The 18,283-nt window shown below is 49.7% G+C and overlaps 1 protein-coding gene across 1 annotated transcript; it reads left to right on the forward strand.

The window, feature by feature from the left end:
* The first annotated feature begins 3,157 nt into the window (after positions 1-3,157).
* On the forward strand, positions 3,158-14,985 carry LOC123088634 (disease resistance protein RGA5-like). Its single transcript, XM_044510843.1, has 5 exons — positions 3,158-3,727; positions 11,094-12,048; positions 12,469-14,460; positions 14,578-14,627; positions 14,717-14,985. Exons 1-5 carry the CDS (start codon positions 3,223-3,225, stop codon positions 14,758-14,760), a joined length of 3,546 nt encoding a protein of 1,181 aa, XP_044366778.1. The 5' UTR covers positions 3,158-3,222; the 3' UTR covers positions 14,761-14,985.
* The last annotated feature ends 3,298 nt before the right edge of the window (positions 14,986-18,283 follow it).

An 18,283-nucleotide genomic window follows, 5' to 3' on the forward strand; every position in this document is an offset into this window, starting at 1 on the left:
TCCAAACACAGTCTACTAACTATGAATGACTAGCGAACTCATAAGCCTTTCATAGTACACCTACCAAAAATACATTTTCACAGCTTTTTAGATTGTGACGCTCTAGTACCTTGCCACCTGCTCTGTGAATTGTTAAACCTAGATCCCGTTTCTCCCCTAGCTCGTCCACATCCAACCACGTCCAAAAAATGTTTGTCGACTCAAGCAGTGTATTAGTTTAACCTGACATGTAGTTTAGCACTGGCACGGTGTCGATCTGCACTGCGTGCCAGACTGGCAATTCAAGACAGACAGTGTAATATTAATTGAACTAATCAAACCGTGAATCTTTCATGTATAGCTGTTCGGCTCATCAATACAAGCAGCTAATGGTGCAATAGTTTAGTTCCACTTTGCATTGACTCGAAACACACAATGTTAGCGTTGAATTTTTAGAAAGTTGAAATCTCACAAAGTTTTGCAATACCGCAAGTAGCGGTGCAATGATGCATGTTTACATGCGTTTGTTTTTGCAGTAGAATCAAGGTAGGGCAGCGGCCCCACCTTTCCATAGGGGGCCCTCATTAACATGTTGGTATTAACCTACACCGGGTGTGCACTAACCTAATTTAAAGCAATCCAATTAAGCTTCATCAATCTCCATGTACTCCGTAGTTAAACACAAACGATTGTGCCTCGCCAGCTGCACTTAGCTCCCGTTTTCTCCGCCTAGCTCGTCGATCAAAGCAGCTGACAATGTATTAGTTTAAGATGGTAAGAAGAGTTTTGCACCGTATCGATATGCACTATGTGTCAGACTGCCAATGCAAGATAGAGAGTGTTACTACATGAGATGGTCTAATCAACTCATGGATCATTCATGCCTTGTAAGCTCATCGATCCAAGCAGTTGCTGGTGCATTTAGTTTACTTCAACTTTGCGTTGAATTGAATACATAGTGTGTTCACATTGAATGGACTAATGAATCATGAATCTTTCTTCGCATCTGTTTAAATGAAAATCAAGTGCCAGTGCAATGAGTGATGGAGGATGAGAATGAAGGGGAGAATGAAATCGGCCAGCAAGCTCAACAGCAACCAACCACTTCCGAGGGCTTACAACTAGTGGTTCATGGGTTTACTTCAACTTTGCATTGAGTTGAAACACTGTGTATTAATGTTGAATGGACTAGCGAACTCACAAGTCATCCACAGTATACCTACCAAACTACATTTTCACAACCTTTTGGATTGTGACGCTCTGGTATCTTGCCACCTGCTTTGCGAGTTGTCAAACTTAGATCCCGTTGTCCCCCCCTAGCTTGTCGATCCATGTGATGCCCCCCAAAAAGTTTGTCGATCCAAGCACTGTATTAGTTTAGCGCTTACCAATTCAAGGCAGACAGTGTTACATTAGTTGGACTAACCAACTCACGAATCTTTCACGCATAGCTTGTCAGCTCATCAATCCAAGCAGCAAGTGGCGCACTAGTTTAACTCCACTTTGCATTGGCTCGAAACACACAATGTTAGTGCTGAACTTTTAGAAAGTTGAAATCCCGCAATGTTCTGGAATTTCAAAAGTAGGGATGCAATGGTGCATACTTGTGTGATATATTTTTGCAAAAGAATCAAGGTAGGGCGGTCGCCCCACCTTGCCCTACGGAGTCCTCTTTAACATGTTGGTGTTAGCCTACGTTGAGGTGCACTAACCTACTTCAAAGCAGTGCACGTTTCCTAAATCTCCATGAAACTTCACAACATGCCTCCGTAGTTCATGGTTACATAGAGAGAAATTGCATTGATTCTAACGAAATACAAACTATAGTGCCCCACAAGCCGCCCTCTCACTTAATGCTTAAACTTAGCTCCAATTTGTTCCACCTAGCTCGTGGATCCAAAGTAGCTGACACGGTATTAGTTTAAGCTGCTAAGCAGAGTTTGGCACCGTATCAATATGCACAATGTGTCAGACTGCCAATTCAAGATAGACAGCGTTACATTGGATGGGCTAATCAACTCGTGTATCTTTCACACCTCGTCAGCTCATTGATCCAAGCAGCTGGCGGTGCATATAGTTTACTCCACTTTGCATTGAATGGAAACACAGTGTGTCTTGAATGGACTAATGAATTCATAAGTCTTTCACACTACATGTACACCAACTACCTTTTTCTGGTTTATTGGTCTCCTTCGTATTTTGTGTCAAATTTTGACCATAGACTTATCTAACAAAATTTTAATGCATGTCACAAAATGTTATATCATCATATTCGTATTCGAACATAGTTTTGGATAATATATTTTTACTACGTATAACTTATATTTTATTAGTTAAAATCATGATGAAATATGACTCTAAATACGAGGGGACTAATAAATCAAAACGGAGATGTACCGACACGACATTTCACAATTTTTCATTCTTCACATTCGGTAAAATGAAAGTCAAGCGCCAATCCAATGAGTGACGGAGGATTAGAAAGAAGGGTAGCATGACAGCGGCAGGCAAGCTCAACAGCAACCAGACACTTCCGAGGGCTTACAGGTGCTTGCGCCACTCCTAGCTCAAATAGCAGGAGTAGCAAAAAGTAAATTATGTGAGGTGTGAACGCTTATATTATACTAGGTGTCTTGCAATATTTTTTTCTTTAATTTGAAAAAATCATTTTAAACAATGGAAAAACCTGAAACGAACGCTTGAAAGTAACAAATGGTAAGTTCGTAACCATCCACACACGGGACAATGTCGATTGAAGAAGATCAATAAAATGCAGTCAAAGCACTTGCGACTTTAGCAGGCCTAGTCTAAGAGGCAACCTTAGGAGGGGTGAAAAACAGCATGAACGCGGCCTTTCTTACAGCATCTACAACTGGACACTTTACTTGTCACCTAAACGTCTGGGCCGAACTCGATGGGAACAAAACTCACGGGATGCAAAAAAAAAAAAACATAAATTCAGAGGGAAAATGGTGGCCCATTGTAGGATCAAGAATCCAGTGAGATCTTCTCCAGTCTAATCCCAGTGCTTGGAAAGAAACACAACATAATTTAATGGAGCGCGCATAGGGCCACAGGCATAGGGCCACAGGCATAGGGCGTAATTTGTAATAAAGATATAAGGCACGACAGAAGAGGCACAAGCGTGTGATGCATGCGAGAAGGAGAGGAAGAAGAGTGATAGACACACAACAAAGCCACCACTTGCTTAGTCTCGTCTCGCCGGAACTCTAGCCACCGAACATGTATGACCCTGGCGGCAGCTCGTCGTCCCGGCCGCGCGGCAAGGAGGAGCTGCAGCCGGAGGTTGTTCTCTACACGGCGACGGCGTCAGCGTCCCGCCGCAGAGGGCGCACGTCCGCCGACCGCTACGCCTTGTGCGCCCTGCTGCGTGGCTACGGCCTGGCCGTGGATGTGCGCGACGTGTCGAGGAGCAAAGCACACCGCTGCGAGCTCAAGTCGTTGCTTGCAGCTCGGGGCTGCGCCTTCTCGCTCCCGCAGCTCCTCGTGGGCGGCCGGCTTGTCGGCGGCCCTGACGATGTTAGGCAGCTGCACCAGGACGGCGGGCTGCGGCCTCTCCTCGACGGCGCCCCAAGGCCATACGCCGTCTTCGTCTGCCAAGCCTGTAAGAGGGTCGGCTCCGAACCCTGTGAAGACTGCAGCGACTCCCGCAACAAGATGCTGGATCATGTCATTCTTGAGAAGGAGGATGAGCAGGAGAGGGTTGTCCTGTTTTATCCAACACAAGGTGACACTTCCTTTCTCTCCTTTTTTTTATCCATCTACTGCTTTTCTTTTCTTGATGCGCTAAACCCTGCTGCTGTTAAACGGCATGTACTTGCGCCTCTTCATGATGACTTGGTCGAGCTGACTTCTTCTGCTAGTGAGTTTAGCTGAATAGGCGCAGCCTTGATCTAGTCATGGGATGGCATGACGCGGTGATCGCAGCAAGTACACACACGTACTCCCTCCGTTCTGTTAGAATAAATCCGAGGCAATACCGTCGATCATCCGAGGACCAAGCAATCACACGAGCACGACACCGAGATTTGTTAACGAGGTTCACCGATATGGCTGCATCCCCCGGGCCTGACTACGGGCACTCCTCCCCGTGACACCGTCACAATACCGCACACCGGCCACCCGGGCACCGGCACACGCCGCCGGCTCCCCCTTGCGCGCCTGTGCTATTATGCTGGTATAGGTTACATCGTGTGTCTACCCCCACTATATATGAGAGGCCTAGGATACAAGTGTCCTACTAGAACACGACTTCATATCCTATCTAAACACAATACAACTACAAGTCCAACTGTAACCTACCTTGTACACTATATTCGACACAAATCTAACAAACTCCACCTTGGCGAATATTCTCCACCACCATGAATTCGTCAATCCGTCAAACTTCCATGTACATTGGACTTGAGCTTATCCCGTGAGTTTCGTTGCTACTCCAAAGACTCCATATGACTCCACCGGCAATTTGTAGTCCCTTCTTTTCTTGACCACAGTCAATACTCGAGCAAAATTAAGTTCCTTGTTACTCTAGTCTGTGCTCCCAACTTCCAGAGTGTTCGTCCAACGCCATCACACACTGATCACTGACCCGCGTGAAAGTGAACAACTCACATATTGGGTGTCACACATAAGAGTTACCTGAACTCAACATCACCGCTCCTTTCTTGACCGTCTGTCTGAAACTTGAAAGAATTTCACCATTGCTTGTAGTCATCCCGAGTCAAATTCGCAACTGCCTCACCACATGTATGACCACCAGAGCCCTGGCACGTCTCCATGTCCCGTTCGTACCACACGCCTCGCCGCTATTACCACGTCGAGCCTCCGCTGTCCTGGTCGAGTCTCAAGGGTCGCGAAACCACACCACTCAACCCCCACTGCAGAGTACCACCGATCATGATCGACCGATGACGAGTTTCACGCTTCCATCAGACTACTGGGCTCCAGTCCAAACTACGTGTCCCTCGCTTTTTTCCCCCGCCTGCTGAATAGGCTTTGACCCCGTCGACTTATGCCGTAGCCCCTCAATCCAGCTCCACCTTCAACATGACTCCATGGTAGATGATCAATCCACCCCTGCGCCTCATCGACTTCAAGCTCCGTGTATACACCACCTTGAATCAATCCCGCGCCATAGTCTTGTCGAAGCCACACAAGCCCTCGGGCCCGTGCCACGTGTTTCCACGCCCAGAAGTCGGTCACCATCAGCATCACGCTCCTATGTCGTCGTCGCCGATCCCACCACCGTCTTCTGTACCAACCGACTTGTGCCGATCTGTCAGACTGTCTTGTCCGACCCAGCCGAACATATCGACTGCAACCATGCTCCACCCTGCACCATGACCACGCGCACATCTATGCATGTCTTGGACGCCATGTGTATGCATGATCTTCACGATGCACTTCCAGGCTCCTCTGAACCATATATGCACGTCACCAATATGCTAAACTCCTGGTAAACACTACGCAATTTGCAATACATCAGAAAAACTGCTTCCAGGGAAGCTCTCGTGACTGTACCAAGTATGCCGCCACACCTCCCAATGCTCCTTTTCTGAATCCAATTGCTATCCTTGCTAACGTCAATTACCATAGTGTTGCAGATTGCCCCTTTTTTTTCAAACAAATCTCCGATCCACCGCAACAACGTGCGTACAGCAGCCCTGCACTGGTCCAACTTCCCGTACGTGCACACCAGCCGATCTGCCTCGGTCACCCAGTCCCACGGCTGCTCAAGGGCCTAGCCCACCAAGCACGCACCACCAATCCCCACTTGGGCCAGGCTGCCACGTCCTAAGCTGATGCCCACAAGCCGTCTTGACCTCCTGTGACCGAACTCTCGTCGACTCCTAATGCAGCACGATTCGCCGAGAATTCCACGTGCTTCTGCTTACGTGACACGCCGCCTCCGCTGCCTTTCAATCTCGCCGAAACCGGCCACACGCTGCACGCTGCTACGGCCACGTGATTCGCTTCCAAATCGATTTCTCATCCGCATATGCCACTCCGTTGGCGGCATCCTTCCAGCGAACGATCGATCAAGCTGGATTTTCCTCCTCTAAATCACTTCCACGGCCTCTTCGAACCTTGCTCTGATACCATTTGTTAGAATAAATTCGAGGCATACCGTCGATCATCCGAGGACCAAGCAATCACACGAGCACGACACCGAGATTTGTTAACAAGGTTCACCGATATGGCTACATCCCCGGGGCCTGACTACGGGCGCTCCTCCCCGTGACACCGTCACAATACCGCACACCGGCCACTCGGGCACCGGCACACGCCGCCGGCTCCCCCTTGCGCGCCTGTGCTATTATGCTGGCATAGGTTACACCGTGTGTCTACCCCCACTATATATGAGAGGCCTAGGATACAAGTGTCCTACTAGAACACGACTCCATATCCTATCTAAACACAATACAACTACGAGTCCAACTGTAACCTACCTTGTACACTATATTCGACACAAATCTAACACGTTCCAAAATAGATGGCCCAAACGTCGTGGGATGGTAGGTTCGGCTTAGACACGAAATTTCCTTCTGTAACGACCGTACAAATTACGGAGAAGAAAGTAGAAAGGTAGTAGGTTTTTGTGATGGAGGAAAGAAGAATGCAATGCACCGTAGTGCATGCCGATGCGTTAGCTCTGCATATATACAGTTTGATAGTACAGCCATTCTGCAGTCGTGCAGAGGTGGAGATCGTGCGCCTAGTGCGCAGAGAGGGGGGAGACTAGGTCGTGTAGAGAGTGGGCTGGGTGAACCACCAGATATCCGTCGACACCCCGCCATCGTTTGAGCGCCCGGCGGCCGGATGCACAACTGTAGGTAACCCCTTTGTCATCCAGTCAGCAAACTGTTACATCGGGACGTGTAGGACACGGAGCTCACCAAGCGCCACCTTCTCCCAAATAAAATGTATGTCGAGTTCAATGTGCTTGGTGCGTCAGTGATGGACAGGGTTGGCCTCCATAGACACCGGAGATGTTGTCACAATACACGACCGTGGCCTTGGGGACGTCGACACGCAGCTCGCCCAGAAGCTGCCGGAGCCAGCATCACTCGGCGACGATGTTGGCGACGTTGGACACCGTGGCTTGGCGCTTCGAGGACCAAGAGATCAAGGCATCGCCAAGGAAGACCGGTGTAGCCGGAGGTGGAACGGCACGTGTTGGGGCAGCCGACCCAGTCGGCGTCTGAATAGGCGACGAGGTCGAGTGCTTGCGAGCGATGAAGATGAAGGACATGTGTCCTCGTCAAGTGCTGGTCCTGCGGGTCGTGCATCTGGAGGCACGCTTGCCGGATGGCGTAGGCGATGTGAGTCATGGTGAGATATTGGAGTGCCCCGACCAAGCTTCTGTACTCCGAACAATTGGCAACAGGTAAGGCATCGGATACATATAGCTTGGCACGTATGTCCACGAGTGTCGGGGAGGTATCACACACGGTCATGTTGGCACGGTCCAGGAGCTCCTCCGCGTATTTGCACTGCGACACGAAGAAGCCAGATCTTCTGCACGTGACGCTGATGCCGAGGAAGTAATGTAGAGGTCCAAGGTCCTTCATCGAGAAATCGGCAAAGAGGCGCTGCTGGATGTGTTGGAGGAGATGGCTAGACAAGGCGGTGGGCACGATGTCGTCGACGTATAGTAGGAGGTACGCCAGGCCGCAATCATGGTAGTACACGAACAACGACGGGTCGGAGCGTGTCGCTGCAAAGCCGGCCGTGCATAGGAACGCAGCGGACCTGTCAAACCAGGCATGTGGTGCCTGCTTGAGGCCGTACAGCGACTTGTCGAGGAGGCAGATGTAGTCGGGGTTGTCGTGGTCAATGAAGTCGGCCGGTTGTTGATAGTAGACACGCTCGGCTAGCTGCCCATGGAGAAAGGCATTGTTCACGTCCATTTGATGGACGGTGCAGTCTAGCAACGTGGCAATGGTGAGTATGGCACGAACTATAGCAGACTTGACGACAGGACTGAAGGTTTCATCGAAGTTCACACCCGGTCATTACGAGAAGCCGCGCACCAACCACCTGGCTTTGTACCATTCCCGGGATCCATCAGCCTTGAGCTTGTGCCGGAACAGCCACTTCCAAGTGATAGTGTTGGCACCAGGTGGGCATGGCACCAACGTCCAGGTCTGTTCGCCATCAACGCCCGGTACTCCTCCTGCATAACTATTAGCCAAAACGGATCGCGCAATGCCGTGCGCACCGATTTGGAAATGGGGAAGACGGTGATTACGTGAGCCTGGAGCCCGTACTTGGGATTTGGCTGGAAGATGTCATTGATGCCGCGGGTGACCATGCGTTGCGTGGGTGCAAGAGGCGCTCGGGGTTCTGTGGGTTTGGCAGGAGGGGGAGGTGACATAGATGGCGATGGGGTTTCGATGATCGGAGGTGTGCGCCGAGAGGGAGGTGGAGTGGGTGATCGGATGGGGGTGGGTGCTGGTGATGATTGGCACAATGGCGTCGAAGGCGCGGTGGAGGTGGCCGCGGCCGTGGGCACTGGTGAGGTACTAGGGGTTGTCTGACTGCGTCGAGGGCCCTGTGATTAATAGATTTCATCACCATCAGCCGACACAGGAGTTGTGGGTTCAGTGGTGCGGTAGGGAAGGAGTTTTCGTCGAAAAATACATGACATGAGATGAGAACTCTGCCGGTCAATCGGTTGTAGCAACGGTACCCTTTGTGGTCCGGTGAGTAGCCGAGAAACATGCATGGCGTCGAGCGAGGAGCTAGTTTGTGAGCAGTGGTGGCCGTGGTGTTAGGATAGCATAGGCACCCTTACAGGCGCATGTTCGTGTAGTCTCGATGAGCACCGAAGAGTGGGTAGAATGGAGTGAGGTTATGGCGAGGACGACATGGACGTCTGTTAGGTGTTCAATGCTTTCACCCAGAAGGAAAATGGCATGGAGACGTGGATTTGAAGGTTGTGGACAATGTCATTTAGGGTTCGTAAGATACGTTCAGCGTGGCCATTTTGTGGGCTAGTGTAGAGGCACGACATGAGGAGAGCAATGCCGTGTGTGGAGAAGAACTCACGGGTGGAGTTATTATCAAATTCGGCCCATTGTATATTTTAAGCGTTAGTATGCTTACGTTAGACTAGTATAGACTCCCTCCTCCTCCTCCCGCGACGCCCCCCACGGGCACATGGAGGATAACCCTAGCCGTCGGCGGGGCACTCCTCCTCCCTCCACCCCTCCCTCGCCGACGCTTGGGGCGTGAGTGGGCGAAGCCCGGCAGGCGCCGACGGCGGGGGTGCTCTTCTTCCCCTCGCACGGGTGGCGAGGCGCGAGGTGGCTCACCCGGGCCGGGGTGCCATGCTGGGCACCGGGCCGGGCAACATGATGTCCCTCCAGGGCTGGTCGACGACGGTGATGCGGCGGTGGCGGGGCGCCTTGGTCTCCAGGGATGGTAGGTCGAGGCCAGACCTGGGCCTGGCGGCACGGGTCGAGGGTGGCGCAGGCTACAAGCCTCTACCCTTGCCATGGCCACAGGGGGTGGTGGTGCAAAGCAGCAGCGGCTGGCCGGTGGGGGGGGGCCGGGATCCATGAGCTACAGCGGGAGGACGACGGTAGGCATCCCAGATGGGCTACTCGGTGAGCTTCCTTCACAATTGGGGGCGGTCCTTGGGATCTCTCCTTGTCGGTGAGCGCATGTGTGTTGGTGGCCTCGCGTGGAGCTGCCTTCGCCGTCGAGGTGGGGCGACAAAGGAGGTGTCCGGTGGGGAGGCGGGCTGGAGGGATGGGATGCGTCGACAAGCTCGGGCCACCCCTCGCTGGCACAGGGGTGTGCCGGCCCGGATGCGTCCGTTCCCCCTCCTCCCCCATTCCCCGGCCGTGTGTGGGCTGACGCGGTCTCTTCTATCGGGTGCATCCTTTGGCCTAAAGCCGGTCACTTTGGTCGTCCTTGGGAGTGTCTGCATGCAGGGCGATGGCCCTAGCGGCGGGAGTCACGGCGTTCGCGGCCGGAACTTGCGCCTCGGATGCGGGCGAGCGGCCATGGCCATGTGGGTGGGTGGTCGCTGGTGGTTGGCGGAGCTAGGATGCGTCGGAGGGGTGAGCGTGCTAGGGTACATCACTTGCCCAATCTTTTATTTGCCAACGGCAGCGGCTTCCGTGGACACCGTATCTTTCATGAAGGCTCCGTCGCGGTGTCCTTACTCCTTCGAGTTGCTCTGGGTGAAAACTTGATCCTTGGGTTCGGATGGTGGCGGCTATCAATGGTCGTTCACTTCTAGGAGGCACCATCTTGGAGTCCTTGCTCCATCATTTTCCGCCTCACCTCTCCTCGGAGGAATGGAGGTCTCCGTTGGCTCCAAGCGGTTCGTCCTCACTCATATGTAGTGGCTTGGTAGTCATTCGGGTGGTGTGGCGGTCCTCGGCACCTTTGTATCTTGCCTTGGGTGTATGTGTCGTGTGCGGTGATGGCGTGAGTTTGTATCGTGGTGCTTGTGGATCGTTGCTTTATATATAAAGCAGGGCAAAGCCTTTTTTGGTATATTTGGGTTAAAGTGGTGGGAGATGAGGTTCCCAAAAGATAGCAAAGTGGGGAGAACTTCAGACACCGGGGAGTGTAGTACCCTGGCCTCTGCATCACAACATGCACACAAATAATTTTATTAAATTTGAAAACAAGTTCAAGTCATCGAGTACCAGAAAAAACTAAAAGTAAAAATAAAACATGACCACAACTAGTTGAATAAAACTAGGCAGAGCCTCAGTCTTTTATGAACTTTCTCTTTGCATGTGTGATTTTTGTGTGTTAGTGTTGATTGTGTGTATCCTACTCATGTAGACAACGGGGGTGTGTGCTCATTGTGCTTGTATCTGGTATGCTTCATTTTGAGATAATAAAGTCCACAAATGTCTATAAGCAATTTGTTTTCTCTGCAATTTAAATGCGTTGGTGGATATGATGAGTGAAGTACAACGTACAAAATCAATATATTTTGCTTTTTCTGAATGTTAGTTATGTGAATCGAAATAGATGTGAGTGTGACACTTACTGGTAGTTATGTATTACATACAACACCCGTTGTATAAATTAAATCGTTCTTTCTTGTCTATGTTTCTTTTCAGATGTTCCAATGGGAGGTAGAGGCAGAGAGGTGGATACCAGTTTCAGTGTTTCTCTGGGCGCCATGAGACCCCTTCTTAAGAAGCTTGACATGATGCTAGGTCCTCATGGATGCAAGCTGACCAAGGGGGTCAATGATAGGTCGCAACTCCTCCAAGATGATCTTGAAGAAATAGCCGCATACCTTGAAGATCTGTTAGAGGTGGAGGACCCTCCCCTGGCAGCCAAGTGCTGGATGAAAGAGGCACATGAGTTATCTTATGACATCCTAGATTGTATTGACAACTTTGTGCCCCCTAATCAGTCTCTTGGCTACAAATCTGACCACAAGATAACTCATGTTAAGATTCCAAAGAGGCTCAAGTGGAAGAAACAGATTGAATATGCAGCTCTTGATGTGTCAGGACATGTTATCTACAAAACCATCTGTGTTGATGTAATTTGTGCTCCCAGGAAGCTCAAGTGGTACCAGCAGATCATTGAAAAGGTATCAGAATTCAGGATTTATGCCCAGGAGGTGGTTCAACGGTATGACAGATACCAGGTCCACTACTGTAGCACCTCGGTGGCAAGTAGATTTTCGGGCATTGGGCCTATGATGCCAATGCCGCCACCGCCTTGTGAGAAAACTTGTTCCAGCCTAGTAATTGATGGTCAGATGAGCAAGTTTATCAACTCCCAGCTGGCTAATGATGAGAATCAGCAGCTCGGGGTGGTGTCTATTCACGGATATGGATGTCTTGGTAAAACAATGCTTGCCAAAGTGTTGTATAATAAATTGGGGAGGCAATTCCATTGTCGGGCTTTCATCCGGGTGTCCAAAAAGCCTGATATGAAAAGGCTTTTCCGCGACATGCTCTCACAAATCCAGCAGAAGCATCCCCAAGCAAGCGAAGACGCTTCTGATGAACTTCACATTACTGCTGAAAATATCAGGAATTATCTACATGCCAAGAGGTACTTATTTTCCACATGCAAATAGTATGTACTAGTTGTTTAGCATAGTATGTACTGCCTATTTTCCACATGGTCCAGAATCGCATGTAGATTAAATCCCTACAGATGCTGTTTTGTTTTTTCACATAAAAGATGTTTCTCAGACAAGCTTTACAATGAGCTGAAAAAGCTTGATAGTAAGCTCTATAGTACATGCTCTCGCAAAAAAAAAGCTCTATAGTACATGCCTGTCCAGTCAACGGACATTAGTTTTACTCTTCAAGTCAGCACTAACTTGATGCTGGTAGTAACATTTAACTTCAGGTTAACTCCAGTCAACGGACATGTATGGACCAAATTTCATTCTTTCCTAGCGTATCTAACTGTTGTTACTGTTAACCTGACACATAAATGTGACATGTGTGCATTCTTGACATGTAGGTACCTAATTGTTGTTGATGATTTATGGGATACAGCAGCATGGGATGTTATTAATCAGCTTTTCCCGAAGTGTAGTCAAGGAAGCAGAATAATAACAACTACACAGATTGAAGATGTTGCATTAGCATGTTGCAGCGTTGACCCAGAACAAGTTTTTAAGATGAATCCTTTGGATGATGATCACTCAAGGAAGCTATTCTTTGACAGGCTTTTTGGTTCTGAAAGTAACTGTCCTGAAGAATTGAAACAAGTTTCAAGCCAAATTATAGAAATATGTGGTGGTTTGCCGCTAGCCACCGTCAGCATTGCTAGTCTTTTAGCAAACCAGCCTTCTGTATCAGTAGATTTATTAACACACATACATGATTCATTAGTGTCTTGTTTGTCATCAAATTCAACTTCAGAAAGAACGAGACAAGTACTGCACCTCAGCTACAACAGCCTTTCTCATTACCTCAAGACATGCTTGCTCCAGCTCCGTATGTATCCAGAGGGCTCCTTAATCTTCAAACATGATCTGGTCAGGCAATGGGTGGGTGAAGGTATTATTGCTACAAGAGAAGGGCAAGACACAGAGGAAGTCGCAGGAATGTATTTCGATGAACTTGTTGATAGAAGATTCATCCAACCTATGTCTATCAACTTCAACAATGAGGTGATGTCATGCACAGTCCACGACGTGGTACATGATCTTATTGCACACAAGTCTGCAGAAGAGAATTTCATTGTGGTACTAGATCACAATCGAAAGATTTTGGCACTTTCTCATAAGGTCCATCGACTGTCTCTCCAACTTGGTGATGCAAAATATGCCAAGATACCAGCAAACATCAGAAAGTCACAAGTACGTTCACTTGGAGTTTTTGGATTATCAGAGTGCATGCCTTGCATTGGAGAGTTCAAGCTTGTTCGTGTTCTGAACATTCATCTGTCTGGCCATCATAATGGCGACCAAGAACTGGCTGTGGACCTCACTAGGATATCCGGACTATTCCATCTTATATATCTGAAGATTGTATGTGATGTCTGCATAAGACTTCCAAACCGTATGAGAGGGCTGCAGTGTTTGGAAACACTGGATGTTATGGATACACCAAGTGGCACTTATGTTCCATGGGACATTATATATCTCACGCGCTTGTTGCACCTTAGTCTTCCTCCTCACACAAATCTGCTGGATTGGTCTTTCGGTGATGATCTAAGCCTTTGCAGGCCGAACCACCTGCAGGATCTTTGCATTTCTACACCGCCTTCTTCAGATTACGACCATCTGAAGAGAAGAATGTATGCTCTGGATTATTTAATGTATGGACATGACAGCCTGAAAACTGTAAAACTGGTGGCTCACGGATCCTCGGTTAGCTATGGTGACACATCAAAAGCAAGAGTTAGGTGGGTTTTGGATAAACTTACCCACCATGTCCAGAGAATTGAGGTCTCACCGCACATCCCCGTCATATTTTGCAAAATGCATTTGTGGGATATCCAACATGGCAACCTGTGCATTCTGAAGATTGCAGTGGATGGACTATCAGTAAATGATGTTGATATTCTTAGCGGGTTGCCTGCCCTCACTGCTATGTCATTGTATGTGCAGAAGTCACCTAATATTAAGATAATATTTTGCATGGGGGCTGGATTCACAGCTCTCAAGTACTTGAAGCTGAGGTTCATGAGTGGAATAGCTTGGCTAAAATTTGAGGCGGACGCAATGCCTAATCTCTGGAAGCTCAGGCTCGTTTTCGACGCCATCCCCCAAATGGACCAACGACTTGATCTTTATTCAGAGGGTGACCAGTGGACACAATATCGACATGGTAATGCATTAATCAACATCGAGTATATGGCACGCCTTAGAGAGGTCTCCGCAAAATTTGAGGGCGCAGCTGCCTATCTGAAGTATGTGTCGAGGATAGGGATAGTTAGCAATCATCCGAGCAATGCTATAATCAACGTGCAACTAGTGGATTCTGGTTCCCATGGCGATAAAAGGTAGTAGCAGGGCGGAGCTACATGGTTATTGTAACTCTTCAATTCTTGTACGTACTGAACCTAAATTAACTGTTCATGCTCTGACGACGCTATCCAAATGGTTGTTGTAATTTGCAGGATATCATCAACGTCACCGGAGTCCACTTCCTGCCCGCTGCATGTTCCAGGTATATATACTTTTCTAACAGAGACAATTTGCCATCAGGCTTCAGGTGATAAGTTATTACCCGTCAATTAATTTGTCGACTTTTGTCAGGAGCGGGAGCTGGTGGACATGGAGCAATATCATTGGTGCGATAGGTCGTGACCTCTTCATCTATTGCCTCCACCGGCTGTCCAGGTGGGACTATGGTGCCATCGCCTCCCTGAACCATGATTTCAATTCGGTGGTTCGCAACGGGGACATCTACCGTCTACGTCGCAAAAATGGGGTGGCGGAACACTGGCTCTACCTCCCTTGCCGTAATCTCCACGAGTGGGAGGCTTATGACCCGTCCACTGGGCGCTGGATCCATGTGCCCAAGATTCCACCGGCTGAAAGCTCCTACTGGGACTCTCTTGCTGTAGGAACCGAGCTGCTGGTGTTTGGGGACTTCGGAAGGGTTGCCTGGAGATATAGCATCCTTACCAATTCATGGACATGGCTGGCGGATGAGATGAATACTCCGCGGTACTGCTTTGGGTCAGCAAGTGTCGGGGAGAAGGCGTATGTCGCGGGAGGCGCTGATTCTTCTCATAGTCACTTGAGCTCCGCAGAGATGTATGACTCAGAGACACACACTTGGACACTCCTTCCCAGCATGAATACAGCTAGGTTCGGATGCTCTGGCGCGTTCATGGACGGCAAGTTCTATGTGATTGGTGGTATTACCAGCAGTCTTGAGGTATTGACATGCGGTGAGGAGTATGACTTGAACTGGCGGTCATGGAGGGTCATCGACAATATAGCTCAGGGCCTCAACAATACAGTTTTGGGTGCTCCTCCGCTCATTGCAGTTGTGAAGAATGAGCTTTATGGCGCTGATTACAGTGAGAATAATGAGTTGAAGCAGTATGATAAGCTGGACAACAAGTGGATCACTCTTGGAAAATTGCCTGTAGAGTCTAAGAGAAAGGGCTGCGACATGGGTTTCCGAGCGTGTGGTGACCGGCTCATTGTTATTGGGCCTCCAAACAATTCTACTAGTAAAGAGTTGGTTGAGCTTCATTCATGGACCCCTGATAAGCAACAGCCTGTGTGGAATTTGGTTGCAACACGGCAATTTACCAATAAGGGGCAGTTTTTGTACTGCACTGTGATGTGTTGCTGAGTCAGTCCACAGAAGAACGACTCGATGCATGCATAATTACCATGGTATGATCTTTTATATTATGAACAATACCTTGTATTTCCATGGTATATTTTTGTCTTTATCCAGTTTGGCCCATGATATGCTTTTGTAGAGATTGTGCTATCAGCTTCTGAGTTGGTAACGATACTCTGCTTTGCTGGTTGCGAAATTTTAATTTTTATGTGATATTTTTTTCACTGTTTCAGCCTTAGATATGAACTTATGATGTTCATATTCATGGGGTTTGTTTGCCTGACACCATGTTTCTGTTCATTTTCCCTTGCAGTGCTGCCAGCTGGGCAGGTCTCATTCTCAAGTCTGAATTTCCGCATCAGTGCTACAAAAATGGAAGACATAAATGAATTTCAGGGGGAAGGGCCTAAACAAGCATCCAGACATTTTAGTTCCTAGACGTTAATTATTGTCGCAATTTGGATTCCAAAAATGTTTCGACTCTTTCCACGGCATTCTTATGATCTTCATTTCCATCACCAACTTAAACTGTACTTTATCAGTAGCACATTACTGTGGGTTACTTTTGAACATCGAGTTGAGTCTCTAGCTTGCTCTTTTCTTTCTGCTGAACATTGTTCAAACTCCGAAAAAGAAACAATTTGGAAAGAAGCACATCTATTATAGCTTACTGACTCAGCTGAGTATGATCTAATATATCTTCTGGAACATATCGAGTTGCGTCAATCCCATCTTACATACCAAAAAATGGTTTCCCCCCGCTTTGTATTCCAAAGCACCAACACCGATTACATAGCATACGTTGGGGCGAGCAGCACAACAAGCCAAAGAAAAAGAAGAAGAAACAATGCCAACACCGGCAGCTCGACAAAGCGCGGATGACCCACTACCGCTGCGCCCTCCGAAATCTACCCACCACAATCCTAGGCTCCGATCCTCCGCATACCAAGCAGCACCTCCAGGAAGGAATGCGACGCCGACGACGCTGCTGCCCGGACGTCCTAGGGTTTCCCCCGGCACGCGGAGGGTAGAGGGGAATGAAGACCACCAACACCCTCCAAGGAGGAATGGTGGCACCCGCAGGCGTCACCGTATCGTAGCCGGAAGACCCAGCAAGGATTTCTCCCAACTCCAGACCCCACCGCCCAATCGAATCGGAGCTAACCAGCCAGCTCGCCGCCCACCAGCATGCGCCACTGTGATCGCAACGCCACCCACGCCGCCTCACTGAGATCACCATCACGAGGCCAAAAGAACAAGGAGAGAAGGCATTGGTTGACGGGAGCAGCAGCGCCATAGCCGCGCGGGAGGGAACCACCTCCTCCGCCGTCGTGCAGGAGGCTCGTGCCTCCGGCACCGTCGCGGTCGCCGTCCGGACACAGCAGCAGGGCATACCAGGCCACCCCTGGCCCGGCCAGGTCCGAATTGGGCCTCCTAAGCCCCGCCGGCCACGCTGCAGCAGGGCAGGGCCAGCACCGCCAGCCCCCAACGCCCATCGCCGCTCCCCCACCTCCTGGAAGCCACGCCGCCAACCCGCCCCGCCGTCGGCCTGCCCAGACCCAGATGGGGCCCGAAGGGCCCAGATCTAGGCCGAGCGGGCGCAGCCAGGCCGCGCCGCCGTGCCACCCCACCGCTAACGGCGACGCCGCTGTCCAGCCGATCTCCCGCGCCACGCCAGGATGCCCTGCCACCTAGGGAGCACCCCCCGGCGCACTCCGCCCTGCGCCAGAGAGCAACTGAGAGGGGAATGGCCAGGGGCCGCCATCACCAGCGTCGCCCGGGCCAGACCCGGCGGCGGGGAGGGGGGAGAGAGGGAGAGCTGGCGGAGGAGGAACTTGGGCGCGGTCAATCGCCCGCGGGGGCGACGCGGTCGCCAGAATTAGGGCAACATATGAAGATAGGCAACTGCAATGTGTTGCATGACTCACAAGCATGCAAGGCACCTAGCGAGCCCGGAGCACTGACCGCAAATCGGTGGTGACACTACTATCCCAACCACAGTAACTAGTTCGAATTGCCTCATATGTAGAGATATCATGAAGCTAAGAGAGAGAATTGTGAGAACCAACAGTTTTGCAGGCATGGATATCGCTACTGCTTTTGAGCAGGCTCACCAGTCCAGTAAGTCTTGACAACAACAAGGATCATGTCTTCTGTATACATTATTTGGGCTCTTCCATCTCATGCCTTTAGTGATGGATTGCACCTTCACTAACATCTCCACCGTACCCCTAAAGACCACTCCTGTGACAAACCGCCTGAGAGACGTCCTTTAGTGTGAATCTCGTAACACATTTCAATCATATCTTGTGTATAGAGGAGAAAAACCCAGAGATATGGCAAGGTTGAGTTGTGTTGTGTAATCCAGACAAGTCTGTTCAAATGGACTTGTCTGGTGGAGTAATCAAGACTGAGCTGTGTTGAATCAGGCAAGTAGTACGTACTAGTTATACGTGCGCAAGGTTATAGCACAAGTCCGGTTAGATACAAGTGTGATCAAGCTTGGTGGAGATTAGTTT

Source organism: Triticum aestivum, chromosome 4A (assembly GCF_018294505.1).
Source record: "Triticum aestivum cultivar Chinese Spring chromosome 4A, IWGSC CS RefSeq v2.1, whole genome shotgun sequence".
Lineage (NCBI taxonomy): Eukaryota > Viridiplantae > Streptophyta > Magnoliopsida > Poales > Poaceae > Triticum > Triticum aestivum.

Coding starts and splice junctions, on each gene's coding strand:
- LOC123088634 (XM_044510843.1), top strand. CDS start 3,223: ATGTATGACCCTGGCGGCAGCTCGTCGTCCCGGCCGCGCGGCAAGGAG. Junction 3,728..11,093: donor CCTGTTTTATCCAACACAAG/GTGACACTTCCT, acceptor GTTTCTTTTCAG/ATGTTCCAATGGGAGGTAGA. Junction 12,049..12,468: donor AATTATCTACATGCCAAGAG/GTACTTATTTTC, acceptor CTTGACATGTAG/GTACCTAATTGTTGTTGATG.